This window comes from Bufo bufo, chromosome 11 (assembly GCF_905171765.1).
Source record: "Bufo bufo chromosome 11, aBufBuf1.1, whole genome shotgun sequence".
In the NCBI taxonomy this organism is placed as follows: Eukaryota; Metazoa; Chordata; class Amphibia; order Anura; family Bufonidae; genus Bufo; species Bufo bufo.
Window position 1 is genome coordinate 10,296,941 of NC_053399.1, and position 16,692 is coordinate 10,313,632.

General features: G+C 46.8%; 1 protein-coding gene across 3 annotated transcripts in view; it reads left to right on the forward strand.

Annotated features, from left to right (window-relative positions):
- Positions 1 to 16,692, forward strand: part of ATG2B (autophagy related 2B) — a 59,553-nt gene that overhangs the window by 16,383 nt on the left and 26,478 nt on the right. For 2 of the 3 annotated variants that reach the window (XM_040412454.1, XM_040412456.1), the window contains exons 12-23: positions 769 to 919; positions 1,602 to 1,694; positions 4,341 to 4,529; positions 5,661 to 5,934; positions 6,029 to 6,140; positions 7,952 to 8,147; positions 9,109 to 9,251; positions 10,471 to 10,628; positions 12,177 to 12,349; positions 13,114 to 13,264; positions 14,321 to 14,520; positions 15,426 to 15,506. In XM_040412454.1, coding sequence (XP_040268388.1) covers positions 769 to 919; positions 1,602 to 1,694; positions 4,341 to 4,529; positions 5,661 to 5,934; positions 6,029 to 6,140; positions 7,952 to 8,147; positions 9,109 to 9,251; positions 10,471 to 10,628; positions 12,177 to 12,349; positions 13,114 to 13,264; positions 14,321 to 14,520; positions 15,426 to 15,506 — 1,921 coding nt within the window. The remainder of the gene's footprint in view (positions 1 to 768; positions 920 to 1,601; positions 1,695 to 4,340; positions 4,530 to 5,660; positions 5,935 to 6,028; positions 6,141 to 7,951; positions 8,148 to 9,108; positions 9,252 to 10,470; positions 10,629 to 12,176; positions 12,350 to 13,113; positions 13,265 to 14,320; positions 14,521 to 15,425; positions 15,507 to 16,692) is intronic. The other variant, XM_040412455.1, reaches the window with a different exon arrangement.

The window sequence follows — 16,692 nt, forward strand, 5'->3', positions numbered from 1 at the left end:
TTATTTCGGGGCGCCGCTCCGTTAGCCCGCTGTGTCCCTCAGTATTTTCGGTCTCTTGGTAAAACTGGGAGGAGCCTGCCCTTGTTCTCCCTGGGCGTCTCCTTCTCCCAGGCTGTAGCGCTGTCCAATCACAGCGCAGAGCTCACAGCCTGGGAGAAGGAGACGCCCAGGGAGAACAAGGGCAGGCTCCTCCCAGTTTTACCAAGAGACCGAATACCAAGGGACACAGCGGGCTAACGGAGCGGCTCCGAAATAATAGTAAGTGCAGGGAGATCCCGGGGCGCTGCTCTACACAGCCTGATGGTTACTTTACAATGTTCGGACTGATGAAAGGTCCTATTTAACCTTCGTTGGTGGCGCAGTGCGCCCTCCCCTCCTCCGCCCCCTCTCTCCTCATTGGTGGCAGCGACGGCACAGGGGGAGAGTGACTCCTTCTCCCCTGTGCTGCTGAGGAGAACACTGAGCGCGCCGACAGCAGCGCGCTCCATGCTGTGATATTAGGCTGCGCAATAGCGAAGCCTAGTATCGAAAATTGTCAAATCCTGGTATCGAGGTCGATACCGGACAAAAGTATCGAAAATTCTATTCCCTTAACAACCCTAGTACATACAGTATACTACATTACTTATCTTTTACTCATACTGAGTTATATTCTGTATTGTACTCCAGAGCTGCGCTCACTATTCTGCTGGTGGGCTCACTGTGTACATAATGACCTAATCAATGTTATTTTTTATAATCTGACAATCTACTTGCTTGTCTTAATAGGTTCATAGGGACACAAATAAAAATCTCCCATGAGCAGCGGCAGCGGTCCGGCTCCCGGTGTTACGGCACGGATGTGTGCGTTGGTCAGATGGAGCTCCTGGAGTGTCTCTTCCCCTGTGACTCGCAGCGTGTCCCTCCTCAGTACACGGAGGTACGGCCTTTCTACAGCTGGGGGGTTACAGTTCTATCTTCCTAGACTCGAATGATGTGCTGAGGAACACTACTCCTGTTATGCTCTTCAGAATCTCAGGTCATTCACCTTCTTAAAGGGGTAGCTGCCACTGAAAAGTGGCAATTTTTTAATTCAGCTTTTCCACATTAATGGTTTTCATCTACAGAGAAACTACGACTCTCAACATGTCGTGGCAGTCCATACAAATGCAACCAAAATCCTGTGCTGATCCTTTATTGCATACCTGGCCCATTGGTGTAGTGTGCAGCATAGCCAGGAAGTGGCGTGGATTTGTGTTGCTGCTCTTGGCCATGGTTCACACTACGACTACATACAGGGGCTTTCCCTCACAACTAAATATGCAGCTTTTGAATATTTTATCAGTAACCCAATCTGTGTGTAGTGTTGGTGAATGGAAATTGGGGGTAAACCTGTCCTGATTGTGTACTGCTCTGACACACTGTAGCAAACCATGCATGCAGCTGTGTGAACAGTACAGGGTCAGGATGGGTTTTCAGCCTGTAAATGGCATCCGTAACCCTTTCCATTCACTGAAACCCAAAGTAGGGTTGCAGATGTTCAGTGTACGCAGCCCCCCGCATCATTGTATAATTCCTCATTATGATGAGAGCGACTTCCATAATTCATATTTGTCTTCCAGCTGCTGAAATTTGCCCTGGATAATGATCCTGACTGCCGGTCATCTCCGTGCGTTCACTTACACTGCAAGCGTTTAGAAAACCGAGGAGCACAGGTGACACAGATGCTAACTGGATAGGGGTTTGGCTTATGGCTTATACCCACACTGCCGTCTCATTAGAAAAACCACACAAAAAAAATAGTTTTAAGTGCCCTGAGCACCTGTCGGTGCATATGCCCCAAAATGGAACATGAGGTTGCTACAGTGGATTGTGGGGAAGTAGTAGGAGAGCGGAGCGGGCAGATGACCCAGCCTTTTGTGCTGTCACATCCATGTCAGAAGCAGCAGCACAGCCAGCTATGTACAGGAGCTGCACAGACTCTACAGCAGCAACGTGTAAGGCATTTTAGGCCTCTTTCACACTTGCGTTGTCCGGATCCGGCGTGTACTCCACTTGCCGGAATTACACTCCGGATCCGGAAAAACGCAAGTGTACTGAAAGCATTTGAAGACGGAACCGTCTTCCAAATGCTTTCAGTGTTACTATGGCAGCCAGGACGCTATTAAAGTCCTGGTTGCCATAGTAGGAGCGAGGAGCGGGGGAGCGGTATACTTACAGTCCGTGCGGCTCCCGGGGCGCTCCAGAATGACGTCAGAGCGACCCATGCGCATGGATGACGTGATCCATGCGATCACGTGATCCATGCGCTTGGGGCGCCCTGACGTCACTCTGGAGCGCCCGGGGAGCCGCACGGACGGTAAGTACACTGCTCCCCCGCTCCCCGCTACACTTACCATGGCTGTCAGGACTTTAGCGTCCCGGCAGCCATGGTAACCATTCAGAAAAAGCTAAATGTCGGCTCCGGCAATGCGCCGAAACGACGTTTAGCTTAAGGCCGGATCCGGATCAATGCCTTCCAATGGGCATTAATTCCGGATCCGGCCTTGCGGCAAGTGTTCCGGATTTTTGGCCGGAGCAAAAAGCGCAGCATGCTGCGGTATTTTCTCCGGCCAACAAACGTTCCGTACCGGAACTGAAGACATCCTGATGCATCCTGAACGGATTACTCTCCATTCAGAATGCATTAGGATAATCCTGATCAGGATTCTTCCGGCATAGAGCCCCGACGACGGAACTCTATGCCGGAAGACAATAACGCAGGTGTGAAAGAGCCCTTAAAGAGGTTTTCCTTGAATTTAAACACAGGCCAAGGAAAGGGCAGCCATGTTCATCCAAGTGCCGCAGCATCTTTAACCCTTAGGCTACCAGCGCCGTACATGTGCGGCGCTGGTGCGATGTGCAGCGGGCGTCATGTCCAGCAGATCTCTGCTGTTTCACACAGCAGAGACCTGCGGCTAATTACCGTGACCGGTCGTGGTAATTAAATGCTTTAGATGCCGTGATCAAGTGAGATCACTGCACCTAAATGCGCTTCCGGGCTTCCTACCTATGCCCCGTGTGTCCAATCCGGGCATAGGTAGTTGTGCTGAATACTGGTAGCTTTAGTGAGTACGCGAATAGTATTCAAACTGCAATTCTTATTTTGGCCACCAGATGGCAGGCCAGGATAAGAAATGAGGAAAAGTGAGCAAAATACGCTAAATAATCCTGATAAACCCCAAAAAAATAAAAAATTTAATAAGCTCATATATGAGGCACATAATAATCACAAAAAATTAAAAACAAAATGATAAATAATATATAAAAGTTTAAATCACCCCCTTTCCCTATAATTAAAAAATAAATGCCTAAATAACAATAAATATAAACATCATGGGTATCACCGCGACCGGAAATGCCCATACTATTAAAATGGGAAAAAAAAAAAAATACACAACAGCGTAACGGGAAAAAAGGGTCAAAATGGCCAATTTGCAGTTTTTTCATTGCCAAAAAATGTAATGTGATCAAAAAGTCACTCACACTCCAAAATGGTATCAATTAAAAGTACAGATTGTTCCGCAAAAAATGAGCTCAGTAAACAGAAGTATAAGAAAGTTATGGAGGTCAGAATATGGTTATATAAAAAAAAAAAAAATTCTCAAAGTTTCAATTTAGTTTTACACTATTTAGACATAAAGAACCTATACACATGGGGTATCGTTATAATCGTACTGCAGAGAATGAAGGGCATTTTGCCGTAAACAAAACTCTGTGGGAACAAAACCCGTAAAACGGTGGAGGGATTGCGTTTTTTTTTTCAAATTTTTATTTTTTTACCGCTTCCCACAACAACATTTTATGCCATAATTAATGGTGGCATTAGAAAGTACAACTTGTCCCGCAAAAAATAAGCCCTCCTACAGCTATGTGACCGGAAAAATAAAAAAGTTATGACTCGCGGAAAATAAGGAAGAAAAATTAAAATGAAAAAACCTCCGGTATCCAAACGGGTTAACAACTGATTGTTGATATTTAAGTCCCAGAAAACCCCTTTAATAAATACTAGATAATTGTGCCTGTAGGGAGCCAACGAACAATGAAATAACTCAATGCAAATTTGTCCACAGCATATGATGTGCATGTTTATAATTTGGTTTGTGTTTCAGTCTCTTAGCATTTGTAAGATCTCTGCTTGCAGTCTGTGAATGGGACTGCTTTTCTTTACATCTAGAGGCTGATTACCGTTCAGACTCCGATGCACTGCTTGTTACAGAGCTTCTTGCATGATCCCTCTCCGCAGTCCTAGGTTTAGGTTTTAGGGATGCGATGCACAGTCTCTTCCCACGTTGTAATGCCACCCTTTGTCTTCTGCACAGGGCAGCTCTGGGCGCCTGAGTTCTCTCCCACAGAGGTCCGAGCTGCACGTCCAGCTGTCGTCTGCCTCCTGCGAGCTCGACATCACCATCGTGGACAGGTTAAACTCGCTACTGCAGGTGCAGAAGTTGGGAACCGTGGAAATGATGACCTCACATCTCTTCACGTCTTACAACAAGCACATTAGTCTGGTGGGTGTATGTTTTTATTCCCTGTGAAAGGGAGATATAGGTAAAGGTAAGGTTGGGCTTGAGCCCATTAGACAGGCCAATATACATGGAATATTGACCCCATGCTGTGAATTATGAGAAGATACCTGGGAGCGCTATGAGCATATAAAGGCACAAGGCCACACGTCGTGGAACGGGCCCCAGGGAAATCAGGAGTTTGATGTCAGTCCTTAAACAATTTAAAGAATGGTCAGACTGAAGTTCTGCAGGAGAGGTTTATTACAGCCCAGGTGACCTGTGTCCCCCTAGGGTCAGCCACAGGTCCTTTTGCCAACCAAAGTCCCTTCTTAAAGGGATATCATAGCCTTCTATTAATCTTATGGCGTATCCTTTGGGCGTGTTATGTTATTATGATCAGTGTGGGTGCCCCACCAGTCCAGAGATCCAAGGGCATTTTCCTTGCACAGTGGCCCTCCAGGGCACCCGCAGGTAACGGCACCACAGCCTCACGCCAGTGAAATATGGCCGAAATTATTTCTGCTGCATAGGCGCCTCTATGCAGCAGAAATAAGCAAAAGAGCGGAAGAGCTTTAAGGGGGTGTACCATGTAATAAAAGTCTCCCCTATGATCTAACCAATGGGACTCTCCTTAATCATGAGAAGGGGAGACTTGGGCAGTCAAATAAATTGGAGTCAAGCATTCGAACTGCTGCCACATTCATTTTTTTTACTGGATTGCCAGAGATAGCCAAGTACTGTGTTCAGCAATCCCATCAGTGTGCATGCCTGAATGTCACTCCATTTATACAGAAGGACACAGGATCCTAGTGTCCATATTTGGGGGGGGTCCCAGCTCTTGGAAAACCACCAATCGTACAACTATCCTGTAGATAGGGGCCAAGTTTAAATCTAAGGTCGACATGTGGATGAAGAATTTCCACTGACATCTGTTGAAATGTAGTAAAGCCGATTATTGTGATTGGCGCACAGTCGTAGGTAAATCATGTGCAGTTACTTTCTAGCACCTCCTGCCGTGACGACTGGTCAGACACCTGTTGGCACAGCTGGAGGAAAATGGTGGCAAAATGACAAACCTGCCAAATTCTACATGAAAGGAGAGGCTGTTTATATAATTGTGCGTCTGTTTTTCAGCACAAAGACTTTCCTGAGGTTCTTCTGGACGACTCTCGATCTCCTGCAAACACAAGGACATCCGTCCTGGTTTCCGCACCGTCACTCAACCTTGCCGTGCGCTTCCCGATTCCTGACCTCCGATCCGACCAAGAGCGAGGTCCTTGGTTCAAGAAATCCCTCCAAAAAGAAGTCTTACATTTAAACTTTTCCGATGTGGAGTTTAAGACTGAGGTCCGTAGCGGCAGCTCCCCGGAACAACTGAAGCTGGAGCTCACATTTAGAGAGCTAACGGGTAGGCACCTGCAGTAGAGAGTCCAGTGAGCGTCACTGAGCCCGCCTGTATTAATGAGAGAGTCCATCCGTTCTTCACTCTGTGTCTTATCCAGGGGCCTTCCAGGAGGACAGCGATGGCCAGCAGATCCAATTCCTCAAGGTTGTGAAGAAGAACAATGGAGTGGATGGAGATATGACCACATCTGACAACTTTGACTGGCCAAGGTTCATTACCTGTGTTACAGTCAGAAAATTATATTGTATTTGTTTAACTTTATCCGGGTTTCTTATCTTTCACAGTATAAATATCCATTACTTCTGTCTTCCTTAAAGGGGTGTTCCAACTTTAGGCAACTTTTCACATTTGGCCAGTACTGCGCCGTACCTAAAAACTGAAATAAAAATATACACTCGCCTGTTCCCTACCGCTCAGTTCCCGGTCAGATGCTCCTCAGCGATTCTTCTGCTCCTAGGGCTATACACATTTAGACGGGGACACTTGAGCTGCTGTGACCAATCACTGGCCTCTGTGGTGACATGTCCACAAGTAGCATGTCATTGTGTCACATGCCTCTTGGGGGACATGTCACCGCTCAGGCCAGTCATGGGCTGCAGTGACCCCATCTATACCAAAAGTAAAGCGGGTATCGGAAGAACATTGAGTGGAGCAGCAGTTGGCAGATAAGTCTGATTTTTCAACAGGTGCATCATGCTGCTGAGGACAGTTCAAAATGTACCTAAAGCTGGACAACTCCTTTAAATAACTTTGCAAATAAATTACATTACTTATCCTGTATTATACTCCAGAGCTGCACTCACTATTCTGTTGGTGCAGCCACTGTGTACATACATTACTTATCCTGTACTGATCCTGAGTTACATCCTGTATTATACTCCAGAGCTGCACTCACTATTCTGCTGGTGCAGTCACTGTGTACATATATTACTTATCCTGTACTGATCCTGAGTTACGTCCTGTATTATACTCCAGAGCTGCACTCACTATTCTGCTGGTGCAGTCACTTTGTACATACATTACTTATCCTGTACTGATCCTGAGTTACATCCTGTATTATACTCCAGAGCAGCACTCACTATTCTGCTGGTGCAGTCACTGTGTACATACATTACATATCCCTGTACTAATCCTGATTTACATCCTGTATTATACTCCAGAGCTGCACTCACTATTCTGCTGGTGCAGTCACTGTGTACATACATTACATATCCTGTATGCATCCTGTATTATACCCCAGAGCTGCACTCACTATTCTGCTGGTGCAGTCACTGTGTACATACATTACTTATCCTGTACTGATCCTGAGTTACATCCTGTATTATACTCCAGAGCTGCACTTACTATTCTGCTGGTGCAGTCACTGTGTACATGCATTACTTATCCTGTACTGATCCTGAGTTATATCCTGTATTATACTCCAGAGCTGCACTCACTATTCTGCTGGTGCAGTCACTGTGTACATACATTACTTATCCTGTACTGATCCTGAGTTACATTGTATTATACTCCAGAGCTGCACTCACTATTCTGCTGGTGCAGTCACTGTGTACATACATTACTTATCCTGTACTGATCCTGAGTTACATCCTGTATTATACTCCAGAGCTGCACTCACTATTCTGCTGGTGCAGTCACTGTGTACATACATTACATTACTTATCCTGTACTGATCCTGAGTTACATCCTGTATTATACTCCAGAGCTGCACTCACTATTCTGCTGGTGGAGTCACTGTGTACATACATTACTTATCCTGTACTGATCCTGAGTTACATCCTGTATTATACTCCAGAGCTGCACTCACTATTCTTCTGGTGCTTGCTCTCAAGGGATCTGCACGCAGAATACAGTTGTGCATTAGATCTGTACAGATTTTCTTCCTCTGTGTAACAGCAAGCAGGGCTCTTTAAAATAGTGAGGAATTGAAACACCGGTTATGTTATAAAGTTGAGGAACTTTTTGTAACTCAAGCCCACATCACTGCTCTTTAAATGAAAACTTTGTGTCCTTTTTGAAGGATTGTGCTGAGAATCAATCCCATCGCTGTGCACTCCATCCTGGAGCGAGTCTCTGCAGAGGAAGATGATGAAGTCGATGGAAGATTTCAGGAGGATGATGAAGGAACTTCCCACTCACTTAAAGATGTCTGTGACTTCAGGCGTCCAGAGCCGTCACCGTTCTCCTCTCGAAGGGTCATGTTTGAAAATGAAGAGGTGAGATCAGTGTAATGTGCTGAATCGGAGGTGGAGGGTGCCGGGGCTCTTTTTTTTGGTGGCTGTCATATTGACTGGATATGTCATAGATCCTATTGGGTAAAATCAGCTGCTTGGACCCTCACCATTCATATTGACTTCCATTTAGTACGGTCAGTTCTTGGGTTTGGTTGCGGTCCAGACCCCTACCAATCGGGTGCAATATGTAATCGATGTCTATGTCGGACGTTCTGATCAGTGAGGGTTTGGTTGTGAAGACACCCACTAGTTTCTAAAAACGGAGCAGAAGCGTCCACCTGAGCACTAGAGGCCTCTGAGAGCCAATTGTGCGGTGCATGGGCCAATAGAAAGTAATGGGGTCCATACACCGCAGAGATGATGAACGGCTTTTATGTTAGTGAATCTCAACACTCGGACCCTCCGCGATCAAAAGGTATATAAAAGTGTAGTTGCCCTTTAACCCCTTATTGACATTTCATGTGCATCTGCATCCTAATAGCAGGAGGGGTGTATGGAGTGGGCTCATGAGCTGCACACACTCCATATGTGGCAGGACTGGCTCCGTTATACAGCTGACAGCTGCCCACAGTGACTAGGATAGGAGTGAACTCCGATCCGGGTCATTTAACCCCTCAGGTGCCACAGTTAAGAGCAACTGCAGCCTCTATACCAGTTCTCCTATAGACCACCCGCAGCAAAAATTAAAGGGTGCCAGTCAGTTGTTCTGGAATCGCCATAGACTGCAATATGCCGTGTTTGTTCAACTTGCCTCATGTACCTTAAAATGATGCCAATCAAAACTACAGCTCGCCCCTTAAAATACAAGCCCTCACAGGATCTGGATGTCAGAATATGGTGAGAAAAGCAAACTTTATTATGCATTTTTTTTTTTTTTTAAGAAGTCCTCTTCTGTACTTGTGCAGAGCATGCGTTACTCAGTTGTGGTAAATCTTTTTGTCAGATGGTGATGCCTGGAGATGCCATAGAAATGACTGAATTCCAGGAGAAATCCATCAATAACTCCCATTATGTGTTGGAGCTGACTCTGCCCAGTATGTACTTGATGCTACCAAATAAAGTCTTCTATGAGAAGCTCTACAACAGGTATGTCCGGTCCGGTCGTTCCTTCTGCTTTAGGCTAGCTTCACACCAGCACTAGGGAGCCGGCAGTCTATTCCGGCAGGGAGCATCCTGATCGATCTCTCTGCATGCCATCATTTCCGAAGCTTGTACTTCTCCGCCTGGCCCCATTATCTATAATGGGAATCGACAATCAGCTAGAAGAAAACCGCTGCTCGCAGCCCGCCTGATCCATAGCGCTAGTGTGAAACTAGCCTTAGGCTACTTTCACACTTGCGGCAGAGGATTCCGGCAGGCAGTTCCGTCGCCGGTAGTACTGCCCGCCGGATCCGTCAAAACGTATGCCAACTGATGGCATTTGTCAGACGGATCAGGCTTCTGATCCGTATGACAAATGCATTGAAATACCGGATCCGTCTCTCCGGTGTCATCCGGAAAACCGGATCTGGCATTTTTATTTATTTAAAAAAAAAATTGCAGTCTGAGCATGCGCAGACCGGATCTGGCATTAATGCATTTCAATGTGCAAGTGTTCCGGATTTTTGGCCAGAGATAAAACCGTAGCATGATGCGGTATTATCTCTGTCCTGAAAAGTCAAAAAGACTGAACTGAAGACCTCCTGATGCATCCTGAGCGGATCGCTCTCCATTCAGAATGCATGGGGATGAAACTGATCAGTTCTTTTCCGGTATAGAGCCCCTAGGACGGAACTCAGTGCCGGAAAAGAATAACGCCAGTGTAAATAGATTACCCTGTTTAAAGTGTATGGGCATGTGACCCAATTTTTCAAAATTGGCCTCTTTACTGTTCAAAAGATATATATTTTTTTTAATTTTAATTTTTTATTTTTTTTTGCTTAGTCACAAACCCCAGTTTTGCGACTTTTGCTATGCTAAAGTCGCAACTGACATTGTACACTGCTCTCAGCAGCCTTACTAAAAGGCGTGGTGAGGGTGGGATGTGGGCAAGGCCATCGCACCCGTCACATTCATCATGATGTAGGCCAGAGACTGGCGGAAATAATGACTGAAAGCTCTGGCAGCTCCGAGCTGCCGTAGATTCCATTCTCGCGCGTAGACTGCCAGAGGAGACATGTCCTTTATGTTCCTGCAGTTGGTGCATGGATTACAACCCTTCATAACAAGTGGTCCTTACACGTTTGTGGACAGACTGGTGAATGTGACCATAAATGCGGGTTTGTTTCGGTCATCCTCGCTGTTACTGAATGTGTGTCTTTTCTAGGATAAGCAATGATTTGCTGCTCTGGGAGCCCACCGCCCCCTCACCGGTAGAGACCTTTGAGAACTTATCCTATGGAATCGGCCTCTCTGTGGCGAGCCAGCTCATCAACACCTTCAGCAAGGACTCCAGTGGAGCATTTAAGTCTACACTTCATTATGGTGAGAACCGTTAGATGTGGATTGTGGATACAGAAAGCAAAGGGGCCCTGTGCTAGAACAGGATATGGGCCCCTTGCTTTCCGTTAGCCCATCATAGAGCCCCCTTCCCTTATGTCGCCAGCAATACTCCAGTAGGTCTGAGCTATGAATTTTGTGTTCTTGGTCCTTTGTGTAATCTGTTAGACCAGAGCTTTGTGTGCTCTCCAGGGTGAGGGTCCAAGCTGTGCACCAACAGATATCGTCTTGTTAACATTTCCCAAACTATTTGCATCAAGATTTATTTTTATTATTATTATTATTATTATTATTATTGTTTCTTAGTAGGAAAACCAGACTAGAAACCAAAGTTAAGACTCTAGACCCCCAAACTCCTTCACACCGCAGATGATACTCCTCAATTCAAACGCCATAACTCATTCACCCTTTAAAGGGTTCTGCAAGAATGGGGGGTTTTGGCAACAGCCCCCCTGCCCTACATGGCAGGCTCAGCACTCCTCTCGGCCTGCGATGCTCTGCATGGCTACCTACCTCACTGTCAACATCCTGCCTGTGGCAGAGACTGGATCATGTGACCATTTGTCATGCAGTAAGGGGAGCCGGACACCTCAGTGGCCAGTGAATGGCTGCGGCGATGTCAAACTGGATGTTGTCAGCGAGGTAGCCCTGCAGAGCATCGCAAGCTGGGAGGAGAAGGAGCACGGAGCCAGCGTTGGTAGGCAGGTATGTAAGCTTCCCTTTGCAGGTCCTGCCAAATGGCCATTCTTGCACACAACCCCTTTAAACTCATTCAGATAAATTTTAGGGTCTGGTCTGGGGTCTGAATTAAGCAGACCCCCTAAAAATTATTCAGACCCGACAGGAGACTAATTTGGGGAGACTTTACACTTCTTCAATGCATCCATGATAGGCACAGGCCTCGTGGGGTCCCTGGTCCGAATTCTGACTGTAATTGGACAGTTGAGTACCCCATGATAGTAAGGCTACAGATCCGCACCGATAATGTAAGCGCTTGTATCCGTTCAGAACTGATCCGTTTGCATTATTCTTTAAAAAAAAAAGTCTTAAGTCAAAACGGATCCGTCTTGACTTACATTGAAAGTCAACTGGAGGCGGATCCGTTTTCAATTGCACCATATTGTGTCAGTAAAAACGGATCCATCCCTATTGACTTACATTGTAAGTCAGGACGGATCCGTTTGGCTTCGCATCGTCAGGCGGACACTAAAACACTGCAAGCAGCATTTTGGTGTCCGCCTTCAGAGCAGAATGGAGACTGAACGGAGGCAAACTGATGCATTCTGAGCGGATCCTTATCCATTCACAATGCATTGGGGCTGAAACGGATCTCGCAAGCGGACCCAGAAACGCCAGTGAGAAAGTAGCCTAAAAAGCTACCAGCTGCTTTACTGGCTCCACCTATGCGAAGTCTGCCCTAAGATTTAGTTCCGATAGAATCTTTTGTGATGGTTTTTTATTTAGAAAAGCGGGGAAACGCCATAGCTAAATGGCAGTGTGTGTGTGTCTAAGTTAATTGATGATTCTTTGCAGATGATGACAGCGGTTCAGAGGAAGAAACCTTACAATACGATTACATCCTGGACTCCAACTATCATAATCGGAGAAAGAAAAAGCTTGAGTGTCCGAGCAAACAATCTCAGAGCTTCCTGTCCGTCCTGGTGAACATCAACCATGGTCTGGTCTCTTTATTTACAGATGTCAAGGTAAAATGGCTCTCTCTTGGTCACCTAGATTGTCGTTTCAGATCACATAGCTCAGTCTGAAGGATCTCGGGCTAAAATGTTTTGCATGAAATAAGAGTCCTTTTCGGGATTGTCCTGTCTGTTCATGTGTCCTGTTAGAAGGTCCGTCCGTGGAGCTGCTGCAAACACACGACTGCATGTGCCAGCTGATTGCTTGTAGTTCCAGCAGCCAGCACCCCAGAGCTGCTAAATATTAGGGGCTGCCCTTTATCCAAATTTCTGTCTGGCCACCCCTGCTATTACAATCTGCCAGTAAACTTTACACCCCATTTATTGTAGTTTTTAATTTGCCCATGGTTACAGGTTCATAAAGCAATCCTGGACCGCCCTGGTCAGCGGAGGCAGGCTATGCTCCTCCATGTACTTATTGCTGGCACACACTTGTTATGACATTCCCTCTCAGTAGACCATACAGAGAGCCCCTTAGATTAGCTGAAGTGGGCACCGCGGTCCCTCCACCGTTGTACCCCATGCAGCTTTGCTTCTGAGCCCCATAGTGCTGGCTGCAATATCAGGTACCGCCCCATGTTTGGAGCGCTCCAGCATGCCCCTTTCTGCATAGTGGTAAAAGTTGAAGGAGTTGAACCCCCACATCCTAGGAAACTCCCTTTTAATATATAAATATCTTATTTGACTTTATAGGGATGATTTAAATCTCTTTTCTATGGTGATTTATTATAAGGGCAGTCGCAGTGAATAATAACCTCATTTATGTTTGCTGGCAGCAGTCAGATGGAAAGATAATGGAAGGCAAGCACGGGGAGTTCTGGCTGGAATTCAACAGCGGATCGCTCTTCACAGTGACTAAATATGAAGGATTGGAGGACAAGCACTTCTTATGTCTCCATGCCGGCAGCCTGAGTCTGTACCATCAAGGTAAACCCCTATCTTAGTCCTTGCAAATCAAATATGGATGTGTCCGAAGATCTGCTACCCCAAAATACCCCAGCCAGTAGTGGTGCTTTTACCTGGTTGGCCCTGGCTGGCGGTTTTTATATATCTATAAGGCTAGGTCTACACGATGACATTTGTCGCGCGACATTTTGTTGCACTAATGTCACGCGTCAATTTATATAACGGCAGTCTATGGTGTCGCACTGCAACATGCTGCGACTGCGACGCAACAGTCGCAGAAAAATCCAACTCGAATGGATTTTCTGCCACTGTTGCTTCGCAGTCGCAGCATGTTGCATGTTGCAGTGCGACACCATAGACTGCCATTATAAAAATTGTCGCGCGACATTAGTGCAACAAAATGTTGCGCGACAAATGTCATCGTGTAGACCTAGCCTAAGGCTACTTTCACACTGTCGTTTCTGGGTCCGCCTGTGAGATCCGTTCAGGGCTTTCACAAGCGGCCCCAAACGGATCAGTTCAGCCCCAATGCATTCTGAATGGATAAGGATCTGTTCAGAATGCATCACTTTGGCTGCGTTTGGTCTCTGTTGCGTTTTTTAGACGCAGCTTGCAGCGTTTTGGTGACCGCCTGACTATGCCGAGCCAAACGGATCCATCTAGACTTACAATGTAAGTCAATGGGGACGGATCCGTTTTTCACTGACCCAATATGGTGCAATTGAAAACGGATCCGTCCCCCATTGACTTTCAATGTAAGTCAAGACTGATCCGTTTTTACTTAGACTTTTTTTTTTTTTTATGAATAATGCAAACTGATCCGTTATTAACGGATACAAGCAATCGCATTATTGGTGCTGATCCGTCTGTGCAGATACAAGACAGATCCGCACAAAACGCGAGTGTGAAAGTAGCCGTACATGTATAGTCGCGTGTAAACTGGGCAGATGTATCGAGGTTTTGGGTTGGCATTGTTCTGCTATGCCCAGAGAGTTGGCGGCTCCAGTAAAGGCAGAGTTGTTGCTGCACGCTGTATTCACTGCTTAGCCATATCTTCTATTTCTACCGATCACTCAGGTGTTTTGGACGGCGTAGTTGTTCCATCGGAGCTCAGACTCCCGAGCCTGCCCCAGCCGCACTGGTTAGAGCCGACCATTTATTCCTCCGGAGAAGACGGGAGTCATCGTGCCTCTAGTAACGGCGTGGGAGTGGACACCATGAGCATGCTGACCGTGGCCGTAAAAATCCAGTCCGATAAATCTGACGGCAACACAAAGGTCTCTTGATTTCGCTGTTCTCACCTCTGGGTTCTGTGTGACCTATAATATAGGATCTGTTTGTTTCACTGCTGTCAGTGAATGAAATCTTTCTCTATCCAACGTGTAACGGCCCATGTGCTGCTCACCATGGTTTAGACTGGGCAGTTTTCTGTGGACCTGAACAATGTGTTGCCATTCTTTCACAGCAAGCGGTGATCTTGAATGTAGCAGTAAATTTCTACACAAAATATATTGGAAAGTTTCAGACTTTTTCATTATACAGTGTGATGCTCCTTTAGTGTAATGCAATTGGTCACCATAGAGGGGGATTCCTCTCTGCCGGGGCACCTACATGCAAAATGTGCATTGGCAACCGGAAAGATTTCAGGACTTTGATTCCTTTTATGGAGAAATTTGTAAAACAAAATGTTTTGAGGTCCAATTTCTTAAGGGGTAGTTTCTTAATATATCCTCATAGTGGCTGGAGCTCCTTTTTTCTAATACAGCGCTCCAAATCCCCAGAAATATACAGTTAAATGTTTACTCCCTCTTCCTTCCATTTCTTTTCGATTTATGTGGAGGGGATTTTGGGGGTGGGGAATGCTATTATTAATGATGTCTTTTATATGCTGCTTGGCCTCCTGCAGCCGCCACCAGGGGGAGCTCACTGCATTCGGCGTTATTGAATCCAGTGTATGACCTGTATGCAGTAAGCTCCCCCTAGTGGTGGCTGCAGGGAGCATCATTTTATCATTTCACTCTCTGTTCGTGCAGGGAATTTGGAGCTTTGACTACTAGATGTAGTAACTTCTGTGCTAATTTCTCAGTATGTGCAGATGAAAAGTAAAGTCCTGCCGCAGACAAAATGTATTTGGTTTATTTAATGTCCTTCATTCAGCTTTTTAATTTTTGCGCTCTTCCAGGAATTCCTTGTCGCTGTGGGTCTGCGAGGGGCAACACTGAAACACCGGGTTCTTCCGTCTGAACACACCTGGCACGAGCAGGTCCGCCTTCATTTAGTCTGGTCACAGTTGCTTGCATTTACACAGGCAGCTGTATGTCAGCATTTAGGATATACCGTATTTTTCACCCATAAGACGCACCTAGGTTTTTGGGGAGGAAAATAATAAAAAATATATTTTTAACCAAAAGGTGTGCTTTTGGTGGGTTTGGAACTAATGGTGGTCTGTGGATGGCACTGTTATGGGGGGGATCTGTGGATGACGCACTGTTATGGGGGGGATCTGTGGATGACGCACTGTTATAGGGGGGGATCTGTGGATGACGCACTGTTATGGGAGGATCTGTTGATGACTCACTGTTATGGGGGGATCTGTGGATGACGCACTGTTATGGGGGGATCTGTGGATGACGCACTGTTATGGGGGGATCTGTGGATGACGCACTGTTATGGGGGGATCTGTGGATGACGCACTGTTATGGGGGGATCTGTGGATGACGCACTGTTATGGGGGGATCTGTGGATGACGCACTGTTATGGGGGGGATCTGTGGATGACGCACTGTTATGGGAGGATCTGTGGATGACGCACTGTTATGGGAGGATCTGTGGATGACGCACTGTTATAGGGGGGGATCTGTGGATGACGCACTGTTATAGGGGGGGATCTGTGGATGACGCACTGTTATAGGGGGGGATCTGTGGATGACGCACTGTTATAGGGGGGGATCTGTGGAAGACGCACTGTTATAGGGGGGGATCTGTGGAAGACGCACTGTTATAGGGGGGGATCTGTGGATGACGCACTGTTATAGGGGGGGATCTGTGGATGACGCACTGTTATAGGGGGGGATCTGTGGATGACGCACTGTTATAGGGGGGGATCTGTGGGTGGCACTGTTACGGGGGGGGGGGAAATCTGTGGGTGGCACTGTTACGGGGGGGGGGTCTGTGGGTGGCACTGTTACGGGGGGGGGGGGATCTGTGGGTGGCACTGTTACGGGGGGGGGGGATCTGTGGGTGGCACTGTTACGGGGGGGGGGATCTGTGGGTGGCACTGTTACGGGGGGGGGATCTGTGGGTGGCACTGTTACGGGGGGGGGGGGGGGGAATCTGTGGGTGGCACTGTTACGGGGGGGGGGATCTGTGGGTGGCACTGTTACGGGGGGGGGGGATCTGTGGGTGGCACTGTTACGGGGGGGGGGGGAATCTGTGGGTGGCACTGTTACG